Consider the following 23,808-nt stretch of genomic DNA (forward strand, 5'->3'; position numbering starts at 1 on the left):
GCTAGAGCAGGGCATCTCGTGATGAGCGCTGTGAGTTGGATTGTTTTCCTCACCCTTCAGCGACAATTATTTTTGTGCCGCAAATTGCTGGAATTGCAAGTTGATAACAGTGCGAGGTCAACGGGGCATCTGGGAGCTTGGTGAACGACGAGACCAATAGGCTATCTCTTTAACCAATTAAATTTAACAAGTTGAATGGTTAGCAAAGCTCTGACATATCAGCGTGAACATATTACTTAAGCAAAGTTTATTACCGAATTACATGCACGAAAATGTGTAGTTCTAAGTCTTGCCTATAGAACATGACAAACGTATGAATAAGACAGCCTCCTGCCTAGGGCTCAAATTTAAATTGTTTCTTTAATTCATGTGTTACTTGTGGAATCAGCATGGCGATTGTAGGTTACTTGCAAATTAGTAGACCCATGTACTTTGAGGGGGTATTGGGGAGGGGTTAACTCTAAATCCTGACAAGCTGAAATTAATGTAGCATCGACTTTACTTCCAGCCATAATCAGTTAAACAAATCAGTTTAACTAATATCCTGCTTGTGTGGCATGTGCAGAACAATTATCATTTAACTGCTAACTGGTTTCAAAATGGAAGGCCAGCTGAAACATAAATTACCCAATTAGCAGGGTCCTTACGCCGTTAAACAGCAGCGCTAACTTTCTGCGGTGAGTTACTTGTTTTTACAGCGCAAATGTAGCAATTTCTTGTCACTCATGGGGGGGTTGAAAATGAGCTCTGTTTTTTGCGAGGCTAATGGCGGAGTATCATAAAACGTCCAACAATTTATGGTAATTCGCAATTCGCAGCGTACCGCTGGCTCGCCACAAATTGCTGGGCTTTTTTTTTTAACAACACACTAGGAATTCCTTGCGCCTTTAACTCGCCGTTACTCTACAATTAAATGCCCATTGTAGCAGTCTTTACTGGAGCATTTTGTAACTGAAACAAATTTAAAAAGTCACAGTATCATGCTTAGGAAACAAGTATTTTATGCAACAATTATCAGCATGAGCAACTGTGAAATAACTACTGCATTTTAGTTTAGCAGACATTGGCACAGACATGCTGACCCAACTATTAAGGCACTTCGTTGTTTAGATAGAAGCAATATATTGCACTGGCCAGTGCCAAAGGGTATACTGTATGACGAGAGCTCATCTGGGGCACACTGTCCATGCAGAGATTAAATATATAGAAACATAGAAGATAGGAGCAGGAGTAGGCCATTCGAGCCTGCTCCGCCATTCAATGAGATCATGGCTGATCATCCAAATTCAGTACCCTGGCCCTGCCTCTAATTTGTACCTGAACTATTGTATTATGGAACAGTGTATCATGGAATCATAGAATGATGCATAAGAACCAAAGAAATAGGGGCAGGAGTAGGCCATTCAGCCCCTCGAGCCTGCTCCGCCATTCAATAAGATCATGGCTGATCATCAACCTCAACTCCACTTTCCTGCACTATCCCTTGATTCCCTTAATATCAAAAAATCTATTGATCTCTGTCTTGAATATACTCAACGACTGAACCTCCACAGCCCTCTGGGGTAGAGAATTCCAAAGATTCACCACCCTCCGAGTGAAGAAATTTCTCCTCATCTCATTTCTAAACAGCTGACCCCTTATTCTGAGACTGTGACCTCTGGTTCTAGACTCCCCAGCCAGGGGAAACATCCTCCCTGCATTTACCCTGTCAAGCCCTGTAAGAATTTTGTAAGTTTCAATGAGATCACACCTCATTCTTCTAAACTCCAGAGAATATAGGCCTAGTCTACTCAATCTCTCCTCATATGACAATCCCCCCCCATCCCAGGAAACAGTCTGGTGAACCTTTGTGCACTCCCTCTATGGCAAGTATATCCTTCCTTAAGTAAGGAGACCAAAACTCTGCACAATACTCCAGGGGTGGTCTCACCAATGTCCTATATAATTGCAGTAAGATGCCTTTACTTTTATACAGTAGTCAAATCCCCTTGTAATAAAGGCCAACATACCATTTGCTTTCCTAATTGCTTGCTGTACCTGCATGTTAACTTTCAGTGATTTGTGTACAAGGACACCCAGGTCCCTCTGAACACCAACATTTCCCACTCTCTCACCATTTAAAAAACTCTGCTTTTCTCTTTTTCCAACCAAAGTGGATAACTTCACATTTCTCCACGTTATATTCCATTTGCCATGTACTTGCCCACTCACTTAACCTGTCTATATCCCCTTGAAGCCTCTTTGCATCCTCCTCACAACTTACGTTCCCACCTAGCTTTGTATCATCAGCAAACTTGGATATATTACATTTAGTCCTCTCATTCAAATCATTGATATAGATTGTGAATAGCTGAGGCCCAAGCACAGATCCTTGCGGTACCCCCCACTAGTTACAGCCTGCCAACCCAAAAATGACCCGCTTACTCCTACTCCGTTAACCAATCCCCAATCCATGCGAGTATATTACCCCCAATCCCATGAGCCCTAATTTTGTCTATAACCTCTTGTGTGGTATCTTATCAAATGCCTTCTGAAAATCCAAATATACCACTTCCACTGGTTCCCCCTTATCTATTCTGCTCAAAAGCTCCAACAGATTCTTCAAACATGATTTCCCTTTCATAAATCCATGTTGTCTCTGCCCCATCCTATTATTATTTTCTAAGTGCCCTATTACCACGTCCTTAATAATAGATTCTAGCATTTTCCCTACTACTGATGTCAGGCTAACTGGTCTGTAGTTCCGCGTTTTCTCTCTCCCTCCTTTCTTAAATAGTGGGGTTACATTTGCTACTTTCCAATCCGTGGGAACCGTTCTAGAATCTATGGAATTTTGGAAGATGACAACGAATGCATCCACTATGTCTATAGCCACCTCTTTTAGAACCCTAGAATGTAGGCCATCAGGTCCAGGGGATTTATCAGCTTTCAGTCCCATTAATTTATCCAGTACAGGAAACTCTCGATTTACCAGCACCTAAATAACCGGAAATCTCTGTTAACCGGCAAAATTCAGGAGTAGGTTCAGGTAAGTTTTACTTCATATTAGTGGCCGTTCCTGGATCTGTGGCTGTGTAACTGGGGTTCCTGCACCTGTTGCTATGCAACAGGGACGCCTGGATCTGTGGCCGGGGTTCCTGCACCTGTTGCCATGCAACAGGGACGCCTGGATCTGTGGCCGTGTACGGAGCTCTCGTACCTTTTACTATACCTCTCTGTAATCCAGGCTTTTTGATAAACCGGCACCACGCCGTGCCGGATAAAAAAAAATTCCTGTACTATTTTTTTTTTACTGATACTAATTTCTTTCAGTTCCTCATTCTCGCTAGACCCTTGGTTCTCCACTATTTCCAGGAAGTTTTTTGCATCTTCTTCTGTGAAGACAGACACAAAGTATTTGTTTAATTTCTCTGCCATTTCCTTATTCCCAATTATAATTTCTCCTGTCTCAGCCTTGAAGAGATCGCAAAGTCTCTGTTTGAAGAATGGACTCAGTCAAGAATATTTTTGTGGACTTTATGGGATTTTTCTGAGGGTGTTTTCCCTGTGGTGGGATCACCCTGTGCAGATGCGTGGGGCACTGGTTTGTTAAAACTCCAGAGAATGCATGGCAGTTGGTTGTGACAAAAGAACCGTCAAGTCATCCGGAATGTATGGGTTCGCCCGACAGTCCTGGGAAAAGGAAGGGGGCCATTGATGAAGGGACTGAGGACCCTGAGGCACCCGTTGAACTTGAACCTATTAGAAAGCCACTCTAATATGCAAAAGCACTTCTCACCTCCATCTCAGAAGAGAAGCAGAACAATGAACCCACTAGCCTCAGCCAGCGGACGAGGAGCCAGTTTTTCCCAACAAAAAGACCGAAAGATGTGTCCCAGACTTAGGGCCATTAGTCCAATCACGGAATACTCATGGGTCCGATGATGACCCATCACTGATTAAGCACCGGAGTGCTTAGAAACAAAAGGATTTTAAAGATTGGCGGGAAAGATAGGGGTAGCCAGAATCTTATAAAGATAGATCCTCTTCCACCATTCTTTCTCTCGCTCCACCAGGATCGCCCTAACAAGAAGTACCAGAGGAAGAAGCCGCTGAGCGGAGCGATCGAGACAGACTGTGTGTGGTGGTAAGCATGGTCTCGAGTGTCCCAAGCCGGTAACCAGATCCCAGGCGAGCTGGGTGAGCTGTAACATAGAAAACATAGAAGATAGGAGCAGGAGATTCGGCCCCTCGAGCCTGCTCCGCCATTTAATGAGATCCTGGCTGATCATCCAAATTCAGTACCCTGTCCCTGCTTTCTCCCCATATCCCTTGATCCCTTTAGCCTTAAGAAATATATCTAACTCCTTCTTGAATATATTTAATGAATTGGCCTCAACTGCCTTCTGTGGTAGAGAATTCCATAGGTTCACCACTCTCTGGGTGAAGAAATTCCTCCTCATCTCAGTCCTAAATGGCTTAGCCCTTATCCTTAGACTGTGACCCCTGGTTCTGGACTCCCCCGCCATCGGGAACATCCTTCCTGCATCTAGTCTGTCTAGTCCCGTTAGAATTTTATAAGTTTCAATGAGATCCCCTCTCATTCTTCTAAACTCCAGCGAATATAAGCCCAAACGACCCAATCTCTCCTCATACATCATTCCTGCCATCCCAGGTTATCAGTCTGGTGAATCTTTGCTGCACTCCCTCCATGGCAAGAACATCCTTCCTCAGATAAGGCGACCAAAACTGCACACAATACTCAAGGTGTGGTCTCACCAAAGCCCGGTACAATTGCAGTAAGACATCCTTGCTCCTGTACTCGAATCCTCTTGCTACGAAGGCCAACATACCATTTGCCTTCTTAACTGCCTGCTGCACCTGCATGCTTACCTTCTGTGACTGGTGCACAAGGGCACCCAGGTCTCGTTGCACTTCCCCTTTTCCCAATCTATTGCTGTTCAGATAATAATCTGTCTTCCTGTTTTGGCCACCAAAGTGGATAACCTCGCATTTATCCACATTATACTGCATCTGCCCAATCACCCAACCTGTCGAAATCATAATGGACTTTCTCTGTATCCTCCTCTCAGCACACACTCCCACCCAGCTTTGGGTCGTCTGCAAACTTGGAAATATTACATCTAGTTCCCTCGTCTAGATCATTAATATATATTGTGAATAGCTGGGGTCCAAGCACCGATCCCTGCGGTACCCCACTAGTCACTGCCTGCCACTCGGAGAAAGACCCGTTTATTCCAACTCTTTGCTTCCTGTCTGCCAACCAATTCTCTATCCAAGTCAGTACCTTACCCCCAATCCCATGTGCTTTAACTTTACACGCTAATCTCTTATGCGGGACTTTATCGAAAGCCTTCTGAAAGTCCAAATACGCCACATCCACTGGTTCTCCCTTATCTATTCTACCAGTTACATCCTCAAAAAATTCCAGTAGATTTAGTCAAGCACGATTTACCTTTTGTTGACTTTGTCCGATCCTGTCACTGTTTTCCAAGTGCTCTGCTATTACATCTTTTATAATGGACTCTAGCATTTTCCCCACTACTGATGTCAGGCTTACTAGTCTATAATTCCCTGTTTTCTCTCTACCACCTTTTTTGAATAGTGGGGTTACATTAGCTACCCTCCAATCCATGGGAACTGTTCGAGTCTATAGAATTTTGGAAGATGACCAGCAATGCATCTACTATTTCTAGGGCCACTTCCTTAAGTACCCTAGGATGTAGATTATCAGGCCCTGGGGACTTTTCGGCCTTCAATCCCGTCAATTTCCCTAACACCATTTCCCTACAAATACTGATTTCATTCAGTTTCTCCCTCTCATTAGACCCTATGTTCCCCGACATCTCTGGGAGGTTATTTGTGTCCTCCTTTGTGAAGACAGAACCCAAAGTATGTATTTAACTGGTCTGCCATTTCTTTGTTCCCCATTATAAATTCCCCTGATTCTGACTGCAAAGGACCTACGAGCTCAGGGTTTTTCTCAGAAGTGAAGTTTTTGGGCTATTCCGGGGTGGAAGCTTCGTTTGGTTCAGCCGGGCAAAGGGGCTTATGCGAGTGGGTAATTCGTTGGTAGGGGTGGAGTTAGAGTCCACCATAGCAACAAGGGAATTACTGCATGTTTTAGCCAGTGTATGTTAGACCAAATAAATAGAAGTACGATTTTTCACCGAAGCATTCCTGCCCGTGGCTTATTCCATTTACACTTGGAATAATAATTCCCGGGTATAGAACTTTCATAAGGCGGGGGCGATTTCAACCGACCGTCTAGCAATTGGGCTAGGATCAAAACCGCTTCATCCTGTAAGGGACCCACCTTTACTTTCGCTAATCTTTTCCTTTTGACATACCTATAGAAGCTTTTACAGTCTGTTTTTATGTCTCTCGCTAATTGACTCTCATATTCTATTTTCCCTTTATCAATTTCTTGGTCCTCCTTTGCTGAATTCTAAAATCCTCCCAATCCTCAGGCTTACTACTCTTTTTGGCAACATTATAAGCCTCTTCCTTTGATCTAATACTATCTTTAACATCTCGTTAGCCACAGTTGGATCACTTTTCCTGTGGGGTTTTTGTGCCTTAAAGGAATGTATATTTGTTGCAAATTATATATTAATACTTTAAGTGCTAGCCATTGCTTGTCTACCATCATACCTTTTAATGTAGTTTCCCAATCTACCTTAGCCAACTCGCCCCTCATACCTATGCAGTTTGCTTCGTTTAGATTTAATTAAATCACTTTCAAACTCAATATAAAACTCTATCATATTATGGTCACTCTTCCCTAAAGGCCCATTTAAGGTTATTAATGAACCCTTTCTCATTGCCCAATACTAGATCCTTGTATACATTCCATGAATTCGTCCTCCACACTATTACTGCAAATTTGGTTTGCCCAGTCTATATGTAGATTGAGGTCCCCCATGATTACTGTATTACCCTTGTTACATGCGCCTCTAATTTCCTGATTTATACTCTGCCCTACATTACAACAACTGTTTGGGGCCTATAAACAACTCCCACCAATGTTTTCTGGCCCTTGCTGTTTCTTGGCTCCACCCAAACTGATTCTACTTCTTGATTTTCAGAGCCAAGATCCTTTCTCTCTACTGTCTTTATCCCATCCATTATCAGTGCTACCCCTCTTCCTTTTCCATTTTGCCTATCTCTTCTAAAAGTTAAGTATCCTGGAATATTTAGTTCCCAACCTTGGCCAGTTTGCAACCACGTCTCCGTAATGGCTATTAGATCAAACTTGTTAATTTTTATCTGCACTATTAATTCATCTATTTTGTTGACAATGCTTCGTGCAGATATAATGCTTTTAGGTTTGACTTTTTCTAATTTTCCCTGATGTCACCTTAGTCACTGGTGCCTTATTACCTTTGTTACTCTCTCTGTCCCTTCCTGACCCACTCGGCTTATTTTTACCCAAAACTCTACTCTGCTCGAGAGCCTGGACATTTCTCTTGCTGCTTTAAAATTTACTCTTTCCTGAATCCTCCCTCCCCCCTTCATTAGTTTAAAGCCCTGTCTACTGCCCTAGTTATTCGATTCGCCAGGACACTGGTCCCAGCCCGGTTTATGTGGAGCCTGTCCCATCGGAACAGCTCCCTCTTTCCTCAGTACTGGTGCAAGTGCCCCATGAACTGAAATCTCTTTCTCCCACACCAGTGCAGAGGGGCCAGTTGGCCCATTATGCCTGTGCCAGATCTTTTAACAGCTATCCAGTTAGACCCAAATTCCCCACAGCCCTGCAAATTTTCCTTTTCAAGTATATATCCAATTCACTTTTGAAAGTTACTACTGAATCTCTTTCCCCCACCCTTTCAGGTAGTGCATTCCAGACCATCATAACTTGCTGCCTAAAAGAAATTCTCAAGTCCCCTTTGCTTCTTTTGCCAATTACCTTAAACCTGTGACCGCTGGTTACCGACCCTCCTGCCAGTGGAAACAGTTTCTCCTTATATGCTCTATCAAAACCCTTCATAATTTTGAACACCTCTATTAAATCTCCTCTTAACCATCTCTTCTCTAAGGAGATCAATCCCAGATTCACTAGTTTCTCCACGTAATTGAAGCCCCTCATCGTTTAAGGTTACAAAATCTTGTTAAAGAAAGAGATCCTCAAGTTGTTCGGAGTTCAATTGTTATTTGGTCAGGGAACTTTGAAAATTTGGATATGCTCATCAGTTTTAGGCTTCTGCTCAGAAGCATACAGCATTTTAAGATATTTTTGTAGTAAAGAGTGCTGTCTGTGGTGCGCTTTCCACATGCGCAGATTTACATTTTTTATGATATGCTAGCTGATCTCCTACAGTATTGCTCATGGAAAATCAGGAGATAATGTTTTGCCCGTCCATCCAATAGTTTGTGTAAGTATTAAATCATCTCCCTATTACTTTTATCTTGTACATCACTTTGGGCTGTTCTGACCCTCCATGCTCTGACTTCACCCTAATCACCTGTACATGGAATGGGTAGGTCACAGGCTAAAATAAATGTAGGGTGATCAGCAGGAAATGAAGCATTTCAGTACTGGGAACACAGCAGAATGAAACTGTGTTGCCAGTGGCTTTAGACCCCAAATTTGAACGGGGCAACGAGCGGAAGCAGCAAAGGAGTTGGTGAACTATCGTGGTGCTCTTGTTTCTGCCTGCTTTATTTGCACTCTATACAGATTTGTTCAGTTGCTCAGTCCTTGCACTCTCCAACCCAGTGTGGTGGAATTGTAAAAAATGTTTTTATTGAAATGCATTGGACTGCCATTAAAAAGCAAGAATCCAGTGGTACTGCAATGTAATGGCATTGGCCAAGGTCAAGCTCCTTGAGATTTGTTGCCTGTTCACATGAAACAAAATGAAGAGTGAAATAAACTTTTAGTAAAAATTAAAATCCTTAAAATTATGACAACTGTATATTTACCTGTCAAAAGAACGGAATTGTACAGATGGTTCTCCTGCTGCATCTCCAATAACTCCTAAAAAAGCTGGCCCTATAAGCGCCATATCTGCTTCGAGACTATCTACAGGTGTATTCACCAGACTTCGTAGGATGTCCTTCACACTGACATTTTTGCCTTGTGGTCCAGAAGATGTAGTCTTACTTTCAGAATCACGTCCAACTTCACCTTTACTTTCTTGTGACTGTGACTTCTTCACCTCTGAGGAAAGGGTTGACAATAGTTCACTCATTGCATCTGGGCCAGCACTGACAATCTCAGGCCTAGCTCCATTCACAGCACCCAAGTCAGTAACCGAACTTAAAACTTGTTCTTCACCGATACCAGAGTCTCTTCGAATTGGTGCATTTGGTGTATCATCACTTGACACTGGAACAGCTATACCTGATGAACCTGCGGCACCTTTGCAGAAAAATGTCAAAAATTAAACTTAAACATGGCTATAATTTGCACTGGAAATTAAATTTTATACTGGATATATTTTCACAACAGTTTTGGAAGTAGGAGTAGAAAAAGGGAGAACAGCATATAGACATGAACTGTACTATTTTAAACAATACTCTCCCCACAAATTTAAAAAAGTATTTTTCTGTCCTAACTGACCTTCAACATGATGGCCTCCATTTTAACCATGCCGCGCCCACACCCCCCCCCCCCCCCAACCGCAAATGGGCAGGCAAGGTTTGAGGAGGGGTTAAAATCCTAAATGTGCAAATCCCGCTTCTAGCCACTGTGTTCCCGACGCCGTAATATTTACTACAGCGATTCAAGCCCTGGACGAGTCGCCTGCTAAAAGCAGGCAGGGGACTACTTAAGATTCAAAAGTGGCGGCTGATGATGTAACCAGCGGAGCAACAGAATTTTTACTTCAGCACAGGAGTCCCGTGCTGTCTGCTGCCCAACAGCAACAACACGGCAGGAGCAGACGACTGGCCAGAAGAGGCCCAGGTAAGCTTTAAAACTCTGCCCATTTCTGAACTCCTTGTGAGCCAGGGGAAACAGAAGTGCTCCACCAGGTCTGAAAGGAAGACTTGGAATCTCCCCAGCCTTGGGGTCCCTCTCCCAATCATGGCCACTGCCTCCCTTCAGCCAATCGCAGCCAGAACCCTTGCCCTCTTGCCCCCCCTAAAGCCGATTGTGGCCAAACCAGCCCCGCCCCCCCTTTCAGGCGATCTAGGTCACATCCTCCCTTTAGCCAATCATCTTCCAGCAGTGTTCCTGGTTGACAGAATTCTGCACGGATCAGCAGGCTCAGAGCTGTGCCCACTATTCCCACTCACCCACAATGGAGTGCGGTGCATTGAGTGTAAGCAGAGTTTGGTAAGTGGGAGATAAAGTCATTTAAGTGTATTTACTGAATTTTAGTGAGTGAAAAAGTTAATTATTTGAAGTAAGTTTAATTTTTTTTTTAAATAGAGAGTAAATTAAGCTGTTGGGGAGTTTAAACCGTAAGTAGAATCCGGGTATAAAAAGGGGCGGGCTTAGTGCGGCAGCGCTGAGTGCAGTGCATTGAGTGTAAGCAGTTTGGTAAGTGGGAGTGTTCTGGCAAGTGGGAGGTGAGGGGGTGTTTTTGCTCTGTTTTGCTTCCCACTTTCAGGCTAATCCAGCACTGCGGAAGCAGAGCAGCGAGACAATTCAACCGGACAGGCCCCACAGACGCATTCAAAAGGGAGGTTGGTAATCAGCTGGTTGGTAGGTCCTTTTCCTTCTCTTCTATACCTTTAAGTTGGTAAGTCCTATTAAATAGTGGTGTAATATTATCTATATCAGGGCAGAGGGCCTTCATAACTAATAAGAAATTTAATTAATTACATAGATATGGGTGAACAGGTGATGTGTTACTGTTGCGAAATGTGGGAACTGGTGGACCCCATTGAGGCTCACTGTGATTACATTTGCGATAAGTGTTTGCTGCTAGAGGAACTCAGGCTCCATGTTAAAGAGCTTGAGACCGAGCTTCAGACACTGCGACACATCAGGGGAGGGGGGAGAGGTTCCTGGACTCTGTTTCAGGAGGTAGTCACACCTATGAAATTAATTAATGCAGACGTAGTCCGTGGTCAGGGACAGGACAGTGTGACTACGACTGAGGCAGCTAACAGGGATCCAGGAGGTCGTGTTGAAGGAAACGCAGCCCTTGCTCTTGTCAAGCAGGTTCGAGGTTCTTACTCCCTGTGAGGGCAGGAGCAGGGACTGCAGGGAGGATGAGCAACCTAGTCACAGCACCATGGAACAGGGGGCCATTCAAGTGGAGGGAGTAAAAAGAAATGTTGTAGTGGTAGGGGATAGTATCATTAGGGGGATAGATAGGATTCTCTGCAGTCAAGAGCGGGAGTCCCAAAAGGCTGTGTTGCCTGCCCGGTGCCAGGGTTAAGGACATCTCTTCTGGGCTGGAAAGAAACTTGGAGGGGGAGGATCCAGTTGTCGTGGTCCATGTTGGTACAAACGACGTAGATACGACAAGGAAAGAGGTTCTGTTAAAGGAGTATGAGCAGCTAGGGGTCAAATTAAAAAACAGAACCTCAAGGGTAATAATCTATGGATTATTACCTGAGCCACGAGCGAATTTGGCTAGGATAAATAAAATTAAAGAGTTAAATGCGTGGCTCAAAGACTGGTGTGGGAAAAATGGGTTTCGCTTCTTGGGACACTGGCACCAGTACTGGGACAGGAGGGAACGTTCCGTTGGGACGGACTTCACTTGGCCAGTGCTGGGACTAGAGTCCTGGCGAATCATATAGCTAGGGCTGTAGAGAGGGCTTTAAACTAATTAGTGGGGGGGAGGTTTCTAGAGAGCAAATAATAAAAATGACAACGGAGAAGGTCATAGACTTAGGTAGCAGTGGGGGAATTAAAAAACAGAACGTGTCAGGAAGGGACAGAAGGTATGGAGTAAAAGGTAAAGTAGTAAAAGGGAAAAAACAGGAACTAAGTGTCACAAAACATATTTGAAAGTTCTTTATCTGAATGCACGTAGCATTCGTAACAAAATGGATGAGTTAACGGCACAAATAACTACATATGGGTATGATCTTGTGGCCATTACAGAAACATGGCTGCAGGGTGACCATGACTGGGAATTAAACATACCAGGTTATTTAACAATCAGGAAGGACAGGCAGGAAGGAAGGGGAGGTGGGGTGGCTATGTTAATAAAGGAAGGAATCACTATAATAGAGAAATTATATTGGGTCAAAGGAGCAGGATAGTGAAACAGTTTGGGTGGAGACAAGGAATAATAAGGGGAAAAAAACACTAGTGGGCGTAGTCTATAGGCCTCTGAACAGTTGCAACTCTGTTGGACGGAGTATTAATCAGGAAATAGTTGAGGCTTGTAATAAGGGAACAGCTATAATTATGGGGGATTTTAACTATCATATTAACTGGACAAATCAAATTGGGCAGGGCAGCCTTGAGGATGAGTTCATTGAGTGTATTAGGGATGGGTTTCTTGAGCAGTATGTAACTAAACCGACCAGGGGGCAAGCAACCTTAGATTTGGTCCTGTGCAATGAGACAGGATTAATTAAAAATGTCCTAGTAAAGGATCCCCTTGGAATGAGTGACCATAACATGGTTGAATTCCATATTCAATTAGAGGGTGAGAAGATTGGATCTCAAACAAGCGTACTGAGTTTGAATAAAGGAGACTATGAAGGTATGAGAGCGGAATTGAGTAGAGTGGACTGGGAAAATAGATTAAAGGGTAAGACGGTGCATGATCAGTGGTGTACATTTAAGGAGTTATTTTACAACTTCCAAAAAATATATGTTCCACTGAGGAAAAAACGCTGTAAAAGAAAAGATAGCCATCCATGGCTAAGTAATTAAGGGTAGTATCCGACTAAAAACAAGGGCATATAAGGTAGCCAAATCTAGTGGGAGGATAGAAGATTGGGAAGTCTTTAAAAGACAGCAAAAAATAACTAAAAGCTTGATTAAGAAAGGGAAGATAGATTATGAAAGTATATTAGCAAAAAATATAAAAACAGATAGCAAAAGTTTCTATAGTTATATAAAAAGAAAAAGGGTGGCTAAAGTAAATGTTGGTCCCTTAGAGGATGAGACCGGGAAATTAATGGTGGGAAACATGGAGATGGCAAAAACGCTGAACAAATATTTTGTATCAGTCTTTACGGTAGAGGATACTAAGAATATCCCAACACTGGACACCCAGCTACCGACCATAGAGCACATATACCAGAAACGCTGTCTACGGAGGTCACGGTCCATCATCAAAGACCCTACCCACCCCAGCCACAGTCTGTTCGCCCTCCTACCATCTGGGAGACGCTACAGATGCATTCGCACCCATACGACCAGATTTAGGAACAGCTTCTTTCCCAGGGCTGTCATCCTACTGAACTCCACAAATAAACTCTAAAGCCTGCACATCTGCCAATGCACTTTATTATGGTCATATTTATGTTAATATACTACAAGCCAAATGTATGTTGAATGTTTAAATGTCTTAATCCAAATGTACACTCTCGGGAGCCGCAAGCCTACATTTCGTTGTACTGCACTTGTGCACTAACAATGACAATAAAAGTTGATTTGATTTGAACAGGGGGGGAGGGGGGGGGGGGGCGCAGAGGAGCTACATACGATTAAAATCACAAAGGAAGTGGTACTTGGTAAAATAATGGGACTCAGGGCGGATAAATCCCCTGGACCCGATGGCTTACATCCTAGGGTCTTGAGGGAAGTGGCGGTAGGGATTGTGGATGCATTGGTAATAATTTTCCAAAACTTCCTGGACTAAGCAAAGGTCCCGGCAGATTGGAAAACTGCAAATGTAACACTCTTATTTAAAAAGGGCAGTAGGCAGAAGGCTGGAAACTAGACCGGTTAGTCTAACATCTGTGGTTGGTAAAATTTTAGAGTCCATTATTAAGGAGACAGTAACGGGACATTTGGATAAACATAATTTAATAGGACAAACTCAGCATGGTTTCATGAAGGGGAAGTCATGTTTGACAAATTTGCTGGAGTTCTTTGAGGAAGTAACATACAGGGTGGATAAAGGGGAACCAGTGGATGTAGTGTATTTAGACTTCCAAAAGGCATTTGACAAGGTGCCACACAAAAGATTATTGCTCAAGATAAAAAATCACGGGATTGGGGGTAATATTCTGGCGTGGGTGGAGGATTGGCTCTCTAACAGAAAGCAGAGAGTTGGGATAAATGGTTCGTTCTCAGACTGGCAATCAGTAACTAGTGGTGTTCCGCAGGGGTCAGTGCTGGGTCCCCAACTCTTTACAATCTATATTAACGATTTGGAGGAGGGGACCGAGTGTAACATATCAAAGTTTGCAGATGATACAAAGATGGGAGGGAAAGTAGTGAGTGAGGAGGACATAAAAAACCTGCAAAGGGACATAGACAGGCTAAGTAAGTGGGCAGAGATTTGGCAGATGGAATACAATACTGGAAAGTGTGAGGTTATGCACTTTGGCAGGAAAAATCAGAGCAAGTTATTATCTTAATGGCAAGAAACTGGAAAGTACTGTAGTACAAAAGGGATCTGGGGGTCCTGGTGCACGAAACTCAAAAAGTTAGTATGCAGGTGCAGCAAGTGATCAATTAGGCCAATGGAATGTTGGCTTTTATTGCTAGGGGGATAGAATATAAAAACAGGGTGGTGTACAAGGTATTGGTGAGACCGCACCTGGAATACTGCACACAGTTTTGGTGTCCATACTTAAGAAAAGACATACTTGCGCTCGAGTCAGTACAAAGAAGGTTCACTCGGTTAATTCTGGGGATGAGGGGGTGGACCTATGAGAGGTTGAGTAGATTGGGACTCTACTCATTGGAGTTCAGAAGGATGAGAGGCGATCTTATTTGAAACATATAAGATTGTGAAGGGGCTTGATTGGGTGGATGCGGTGAGGATGTTCCCAATGATGGCTGAAACTAGAACTAGGGGGCATAATCTTAGAATAAGGGGCTGCTCCTACAAAACTGAGATGAGGAGAAACTTCTTCACTGAGGGTGGTAGGTTTGTGGAATTTGCTGCCCCAGAAAGCTGTGGAAGCTGCTACATTAAATAAATTTAAAACAGAAATAGTTTCCTAGAAGTAAAGGGAATTAAGGGTTACGGGGAGCGGGCAGGAAATTGGACATGAGTCTAGGTTCGGAATGGTTGTGGCCCTGTAGGTAGTGGAGCGGGCTCAGGGGCCGTGTAGCCTGGTTCTGCTCCTACTTCTTGTGTTCTAATTCTGTTAGATTTCAGGAGATGGTTTTATTCCTGTTCCTGGCTGAGGTGGAGATCGCCTTTACAGAAGGTAAGTACTGTAGAAAATATAGGGACAGAGTGATCTCCTAGACGAGTTTCGATCGCCCAGATGGGTCGGAGAGGAATTTCCCAGATTTTTTCTCCCAAATTGGCCATTAGGTTTTTTTTAATCTGGTTTTTTGCCTCTCCCGGGAGATCACATGGGTTCGGGTGGGATGGAGAGTGATAGTAGATTTGAGGTTAGGATCAGATCAGCCATGATCTTATTGAATGGTGGAGCAGGCTCAAGGGGCCGATTGGCCTACTCCTGCTCCTATTTCTTATGTTCTTATGTCTGCCAGGGAGTGTTCCCACGGGTCTCCGGCCTCATGCTGCTAAATTCCCGCCCACCACCCAGGTAGTCCATTTGGCCAAGTGCCAAGCAGGACACTGGGAAGGTTTATTTAAATGAGGCCCCAACCTTGCCAAGTGCGCTGTCCGCTACTGGGCTCCCGCACACCCTTCCCATCTCCTGTTGAGAAAAAAATATTGAGGCCAATGTCTCACCACGCTACCAAAATTAACATGACACAACTGTCTTGCTTTTCCAGTGCAAAGCAGAATTAGATTTCAGTTATACTTATGCTCTTCTTATAGCTAGATACCACCATTTTGACTACAGCCTAAAGATAGGATTTAAAGTTAAGACTGGCCTTTGTTAAATTATTGCACTCTATCATGGCCGGCAATTAGTAATTTTAAAGCACAGAATTGACAAGAGACCCTGATTAATACATGAATTTGCTCTGTAAATTTTAGGATTAAGTGACAACTCAGCAGGAAACAGTTGTCCCATCAATTCATAAGAACATTAAGAGATTTGATAAGAGCATTTTTTCATAGACACCTAAAAAGATTTTCAATGCAGTTTTATCCTTAACCAACAACTTTTAGGCTCACTTTTACAAGTTGAATTAAAATATATCTGGATAAGGGTGGTATGATGCACTGGAGCAAATTTTAAATGCCACAAATAGAAGGGACACAAGTTCACGTGTACAGATCATAGGATTCTTGCTCGCAATCTACAGTAGTGAGAGAAGCCCTGTAGTCTCAGCACAGGAGAAGGGGAGAAATAATTAGCAAGTATTTCTCAGTCTGACCTTCCAAATTCCCTGCAGCCAGCCAAGTAGAGAAGATTGCCCAACTGGCCCACTCACCTGTAACTGGTGTGCAGCCTTGCAATACAAGAACAAAGGGATTGGAAAAGAGAGGGGTACATATCTTCCTCAAAAATTATGCGCTAGACCAGCTAACATCTCCAGAAGGTTTTCAACATTTTAAAATATTAATAGAAGAAAAATAACATCCATAGGTCTTGTAATAGTAGTTGAAGTTGTGTATGTATAACAAAATTTTTGGAGATAATATATTTAATCAAAAAATAACTGGGAAAAATACAGTACTCATTTAGCACACACTCTTACTGTACAAAAGTATATAACAGGCTTCAATCACAAATCTAACCTGTGGTTGATGTAGTCCCATTTGCATGGTCAGTGCTTCTGACAGACTGACTACGGGACAGCTTTCTGTCCTTCTGAGGTTCCAGGATTTCTCTATATTTTGATACCATCAATACAGAGATGAAATACACTACAGCCAAGGCTAGAAACTGGGCCTGTTTGCTGTCTTCCTGTAGAATTAAAACAATTTAAATGCAGCTTTGATGTGCATGGGTCACTTCAATTAGTTATACAAAAGTGAAGAAAAATTTACATTGTAAATTTCACACAATAGGCACCTGAAATTAAAAACAAATACTTCGATCACTTAATGTGCTTGAACCCAAGGCTGTTTCTTAAATACTGCACATACCAACCATTGAATTCCACATCACGATCTGTAAATCTATCAAAAGCTGATAATTAATGGATTATTTGTGCATAACTATGTAATTTCAGTTCTTAAAGTAGCTGGTTTCTCTTTTACCAAGTAGGAAAACAGTCTGCATAGAAATTTGTCCACGAAATTTAATAGAAGTTTAAAAAACCAATCCTAATGTTGTCATTGTTTTGAAAAATAAACATCAGATCTAGTTATTTATTAATGTTATTAAATGGAATTTTAACCACTGATTTATCCCCTTCCTTTCTTTCACAGCCACCATAGAAGGCCTGAATTTTCTTTGGAGCCAGCACTTCTGTCCACTGGCCCCAGGCGCCCCTGACCATGTTGGAATTTCTGGGGGTCAGGGCATTTGCATAAATTGGTCAGGTGCCCGTGTCAGCATCAGCGCAACGGAGCCACAGTATGATGTGGCTGGACCCAGAGAAAGGGCCCAAATAAATCTTGTATCTTTTTTTCCCAAAAGGCTGGTTTCTCCACTGCAGTCAGTCACTATGCAATTAACTAGTGGAGAAACCCTCTGACACCCTTAACAACACTAGATATCAGCAACACACAGGAATCCCTTATGCCCAACATTACTAGGGGCGCAAATAAGGAAATGACACTGTATGCATTCATTTCTGCATTTGCATCCATCCATTAATTTGTGGATGGACATACCACACGCCCACCCACAAATGGTTGGGAAATTTCAACGGACGGCAGGGGCAAAGAGCAGCTTAATTCAGTCCCATTCTAATTTCTGCCCCCATCTGCTCCAAATACAGTATTGTGTTCGAACACCAGAAAGGCTAAGGAAATTCAGCTGTTTATCATCTAATATTTTGCTGTTACGAAGTTTATGAACATACTGTGACTAACCAGTTGCCTCTACCTCCAATTTTCCTTCCCTTCAGCAAATTGTGACCCTGCTGACTTCTCCCAGGTGGCCCAACATGTGGAGAATCACAGGGGAGAGTCCACATCATAGCACTTTTTGGCAAAGTGAATGAGTGCACAAGCTACTGATTAATATTCTAATAGAAATTCACAACAACAGCAACATGATAAAAGTTATGAAGTGCCAGTTCTGTAAAATGTCTTCCTTCTCACCTCCATTTGGCACCTCCCTGATCACAAAAAACACACGGTGCAGTAATTTGCTGCACAACTGAATTGCCTTACCATCAGTGATTTAAATAAAATCTGAAACAGCCTTACCATCAATTAAACCCATTGCTTTCCAAACAATATTTTAAAACTTGTTCTCGAGTGTAGGCATCAATGGGAAGATCACATTTATTGCCCATTCCTTGCCACCCTGAGGCCACCTCAGAGCATTAAGAATCAATCATGTAATGTGGAACTGGAGGCACGTATAGGCCTGACCAGGTAGGGATGGCAAGTTCCTTCCCGAAAGACATTAGTGAACTAGATGGCTTTTTAAAAACAAGTTAGTAGCCTTTAATGGTTAATTGTAATTGCTCCTTAAAATGACTTTGATTTTAAGGCTAAGTAACTGAAAAACACAAAATGTGAAACTTACAACATCTCTGAATACAACTGCTCGAAGTCGATTGATATCCATATCTTGCAGCAATCGGTCAAGGTCTCTTATTTGTGAAATACTACTTGTTACAGCATCAACAGAACTCTAAAATAAACAAAAAGCGGTCACAAACCATACTTCAGAAGTAAAGCACAATATAAATAGTCAAGAATTATTTTGATATATCTTACGAATTTCTGTGACAAATCTACCGCACTAAACAGTTTTACACTTACTGTTAATTTCCCCTTCATTCAAATTTACCTGTGTCTCAAACTACAAACTGGGTGGTGAAGTGTGTTAGAACATTGTTCTTTTACTTCAAGGACTGGATTTGAATCCAGAGAAATAAGTTGTTGGGAGTTTGGGGGGGGGGGGGGGGGGGGGGGGGCGGAGAAGACAAAATGTTCGGCTTTGACATCTCTCACTTTGGCCAGCACAATTAATTGACAGAAGTGAATAAAATAAATAATTAGATGACAATGACTTTAATCATTGTGCGGATGCACCAAATTCACCAGCAGCCAGAAAATTAGTATTTATCCCAACTCCAAAATATATAATTGAAAAATACGTATGCATGTGAATAATTTTAAATCAATATTCTCATATTGGGAATTCGAATGACAGCTACAGATCACCCGAGTTTCACTCTTCTGCTTTACAAAACCATTTAAAAGCCCTGTTCCATTTCAAATATCCCTTATCTCCCTCTATTAATAAAGTTTTATAAATGTTGAAAGTCCCTGTCGTTTTGGTCTGACAACTTAAACCGGGCTGGAACCAGAGTCCTGGGGAATCGAATAACTAGGACAGTAGACAGGGCTTTAAACGAATGAAGAGGAGGGTGGGAGAATTCATGAGAGAGTAAATTTAAAAGCAGTAAGAGAAAGGCAAGGCTCTAGAACAGAGCAGAGTTTTGGGTAAAAATAAGCAGACTGGGTCAGGAAGGGACACAGAGAGTAACAAAGGTAATAAGGCATCAGTGACTAAGGTGACATCAGAGAAAAATTGAAAAAAGTCAAAGCTAAAGGCACTATATCTGAATGTGTGACGCATTCGCAATAAAATAGATGAATTAATAGCGCAGATAGAAATAAACAGGTTTGATCTAATAGCAATTACGGAGACGTGGCTGCAAAGTGACCAAGGTTGGGAACTAAATATTCCAGGATACTTAACTTTTAGAAGAGATAGGCAAAATAGAAAAGGAGGAGGGGTAACCCTGGTAATAAAGGATGGGATAAAGACAGCAAACAGAAAGGATCTTGGCTCCAAAAATCAAGAAGTAGAATCAGTCTGGGTGGAGCCAAGAAACAGCAAGGGGCAGAAAACATTGGTGGGAGTTGATTATAGGGCCCCAAACAGTAGTTGTAATGTAGGGCAGAGTATAAATCAGGAAATTAGAGGCACATGTAACAAGGGTAATACAGTAATCATGGGGGACTCCAATCTACATATAGACTGGGCAAACCAAATTTGCAGTAATAGTATGGAGGACGAATTCATGGAATGCATGGAAGATAGTTTTCTAGATCAGTGTATTGAGGAACCAAGTAAGGAACAGGCTATTTTAGACCTAGTATTGGGCAATGAGAAAGGGTTAATTAATAACCTTGTAGTAAAGGGGCCTTTAGGGAAGAGTGACCATAATGTGATAGCATTTTATTTAGTTAAATCTAGGGTTTTAAATCTAAATGAAGCAAACTAGGTAGGTATGAGGGGAGAGTTGGCAAAGGTAGATTTGGATACTACATTAAAAAGTAAAATGCTAGAATCTATTTTTAAGGACGTGGTAACAAGGTACTTAGAAAATAATAACAGGATTGGGCAGAGTCAACATGGATTTATAAAAGGGAAATCATGTTTGACGAATCTGAAGAGTTTGAGGTTGTAACTAGCAGAATAGATAAGGGGGAACCAGTGGATGTGGTGTATTCGGATTTTCAGAAGGCATTCGATAAGATGCCACACAAGAGATTATTAAACAAAATCAGGGTTTATGGGATTGGGGTAATATACTAGCATGGACTGAGGATTGGTTAACGGCCAGAAAACAGAGAGTAGGAATATGCGGGTCATTTTTGGGATGGCAGGCTGTAACTAGTGGGGGTACCACAAGGATCTGTGCTGGGCCTCAGCTATACACAATCTATATCAATGACTTGAATGAGGGGAAAATGGAATATATCCAAGTTTGCTGATGATATAAAGCTAGGTGGGAATGTAATTTGTCAGGTGGATGCAAAGAGGCTTCAAGGGAATATAGACAGGCTAAGTGAGTGGGCAAGAACATGGCAAATGGAATATAATGTGGAGAAATGTGAAGTTATCCACTTTGGTAGGAAAAATAGAAAAGCAGAGTATTTTTTAAATGGTGAGAGAGTGGAAAATGTTGGTGTTCAGAGGGACCTGGGTTTTCTTGTACACGAATCACTGAAAAGTTAACATACAGGTACAGCAAACAATTAGGAAAACAAATGATATGTTATGCTCAAATCCTCTTGTAATAAAGGCTAAGAGTAAAGACGTCCTACTGCAATTATATAGGGCCCTGGTGAGACCACACCTGGAATATAGTGTACAGTTTTGGTCTCCTTACCTAAGGAATACCTGGCATAAAAATAAAACAAAAAAGGTGACTCAACCGTGGCTAACAAGGGAAATTAGGGATAGCATAAGATCCAAGGAGAGGACCTATAAATTGGCCAGAAAAAGCAGCAAACCTGAGGATTGGGAGCAGTTTAGGATTCAGCAAAGGAGGACAAAGGGATTAATTAAGAGGGGGGAAATAGAATGTGAGAGTAAAGCTTGCAGGGAACATAAAAACTGACTGTAAAAGCTTCTATAGATATGTGAAGAGAAAAAGATTGGTGAAGTCAAGTGTCGGTCCCTTGCAGTCAGAATCAGGGGAATTTATAATGGGGAACAAAGAAATGGCAGACCAATTAAATACATACTTTGGTTCGGTCTTCACAAAGGAGGACACAAATAATCTTCCTGGAACAGTAAGGACAGGGAACATAGGGTCTAATGAGAGGGAGGAATTGAATGAAATCAGTATTTGTAGGGAAATGGTGTTAGGAAAATTGATGGCATCAAAGGCCGATAAATCCCCAGGGCCTGATAATCTACATCCTAGGGTACTTAAGGAAGTGGCCCTAGAAATAGCAGATGCATTGCTGTCATCTTCCAAAACTCTATAGACTCTGGAACAGTACCCATGGATTGGAGGATAGCTAATGTAACCCCACTATTTAAAAAAGGTGGTAGAGAGAAAACAGGGAATTGTAGACCGGTACGCCTGACATCGGTAGTGGGGAAAATGCTAGAGTCCATTATAAAAGATGTAATAGCAGAGCACTTGGAAAACAGTGACAGGATCGGACAAAGTCAACATGGATTTACAAAAGGTAAATCATGCTTGACTAATCTACTGGAATTTTTGAGGATGTAACTGGTAGAATAGATAAGGGAGAACCAGTGGATGTGGTGTATTTGGACTTTCAGAAGGCTTTCGATAAGGTCCCGCATAAGAGATTGGCATGCAAAGTTAAAGCACATGGGATTGGGGGTAAGGTACTGACTTGGATAGAGAACTGGTTCGCAGACAGGAAGCAAAGAGTTGGAATAAACGGGTCTTTTTCCGACTGGCAGACAGTGACTAGTGGGGTACCGCAGGGATCGGTGCTAGGACCCCAGCTATTCACAATATACAGTATATTAATGATCTAGACGAGGGAACTAGATGTAATGTCTCCAAGTTTGCAGACGACACAAAGCTGGGTGGGCATGTGTGCTGAAGTGGATGCAGAGAAACTCCAGTATGATTTGGACAGGTTGGGTGATTGGGCAGATGCATGGCAGATGCAGTATAATGTGGATAAATGCGAGGTTATCCACTTTGGTGGCAAAAACAGGAAGACAGATTATCTGAACGGCAATAGATTAGGAAAAGGGGAAGTGCAACGAGACTTGGGTGTCCTTGTGCACCAGTCGCTGAAGGTAAGCATGCAGGTGCAGCAGGCAGTTAAGAAGGCAAATGGTATGTTGGCCTTCATAGCAAGAGGATTCAAGTACAGGAGCAAGGATGTCTTGCTGCAGTTGTACAGGGCCTTGGTGAGACCACACCTTGAGCATTGTGTGCAGTTTTGGTCACCTTATCTGAGGAAGGATGTTCTTGCCATGGAGGGAGTGCAGTGAAGATTCACCAGACTGATACCTGGGATGGCAGGAATGACGTATGGAGCAAGATTGGGTCGATTAGGCTTATATTCGCTAGAGTTTTGAAGAATGAGAGGGGATCTCACTGAAACTTATAAAATTCTAACAGGGCTAGACAAACTAGATGCAGGATGGATGTTCCCGATGGCGGGGGAGTCAGAACCAGGGGTCACAGTCTAAGGATAAGGGGTAAGCCATTTTAGGGTTGAGATGAGGAGGAATTTCTTCACCCAGAGAGTGGTGAACCTGTGGAATTCTCTACCACTGAAGGCAGTTGAGGCCAACTTATTAAATATATTCAAGAAGGAGTTAGATATATTTCTTAAGGCTAAAGGGATATGGGGAGAAAGCAGGGACAGAATAGTGAATTTGGATGATCAGCCATGATCTCATTAAATGGCAGAACAGGATCGAGGGGCCGAATGGTCTACTCCTGCTCCTATGTTTCTATGAAGGATATACTTGCCATAGAGGGAGTGCAACGAAGCTTCACCAGACTGATTCCTGGGATGGGGGGGGTATTGTCCTATGAGGAGAGATTGAGTGGAATTGGGCCTATATTCTCTGGCGTTTAGAAGAATGAGAGGTGATCTCATTGAAGTATACAAAATTCTTACAGGGCTTGACAGGGTAGTTGCAGGGAGGATGTTTCCCCTGGCTGAGGAGTCTGGAACCAGGGGTCAGAGTCTCAGAATAAGGGGTCAGCTCTTTAGGACTGAGATGAGGAGAAATGTCTTCAATCAGAGGGTGGTGAATCTTTGGAATTCTCTACTCCAGAGGGCTGTGGAGGCTCAGTCATTGAGTATATTCAAGACAGAGATCGATAGATTTTTGGATATTAAGGAAATCAAGGGATATGGGGATAGTGCAGGAAAGTGGAGTGGAGGTAGAAGATCAGCCATGATCTTCTTGAATGGCAGAGCAGGCTCGAGGGGCCGAAGGCCTACTCCTGCTCCTATTTCT

The 23,808-nt window shown here is 42.6% G+C and overlaps 1 protein-coding gene across 2 annotated transcripts in view; it reads right to left on the bottom strand.

The window, feature by feature from the left end:
• Positions 1–23,808, bottom strand: part of lrba (LPS-responsive vesicle trafficking, beach and anchor containing) — a 991,104-nt gene that overhangs the window by 780,297 nt on the left and 186,999 nt on the right. For both annotated transcript variants that reach the window (XM_086011652.1, XM_086011642.1), the window contains exons 27-29: positions 18,619–18,726; positions 16,710–16,878; positions 8,926–9,364 (exon numbers count right to left, since the gene is read on the bottom strand). In XM_086011652.1, coding sequence (XP_085867778.1) covers positions 8,926–9,364; positions 16,710–16,878; positions 18,619–18,726 — 716 coding nt within the window. The remainder of the gene's footprint in view (positions 1–8,925; positions 9,365–16,709; positions 16,879–18,618; positions 18,727–23,808) is intronic.

This window comes from Somniosus microcephalus, chromosome 2, assembly GCF_052327205.1.
Source record: "Somniosus microcephalus isolate GS21.2 chromosome 2, FLI_Smic_1.0, whole genome shotgun sequence".
Lineage (NCBI taxonomy): Eukaryota > Metazoa > Chordata > Chondrichthyes > Squaliformes > Somniosidae > Somniosus > Somniosus microcephalus.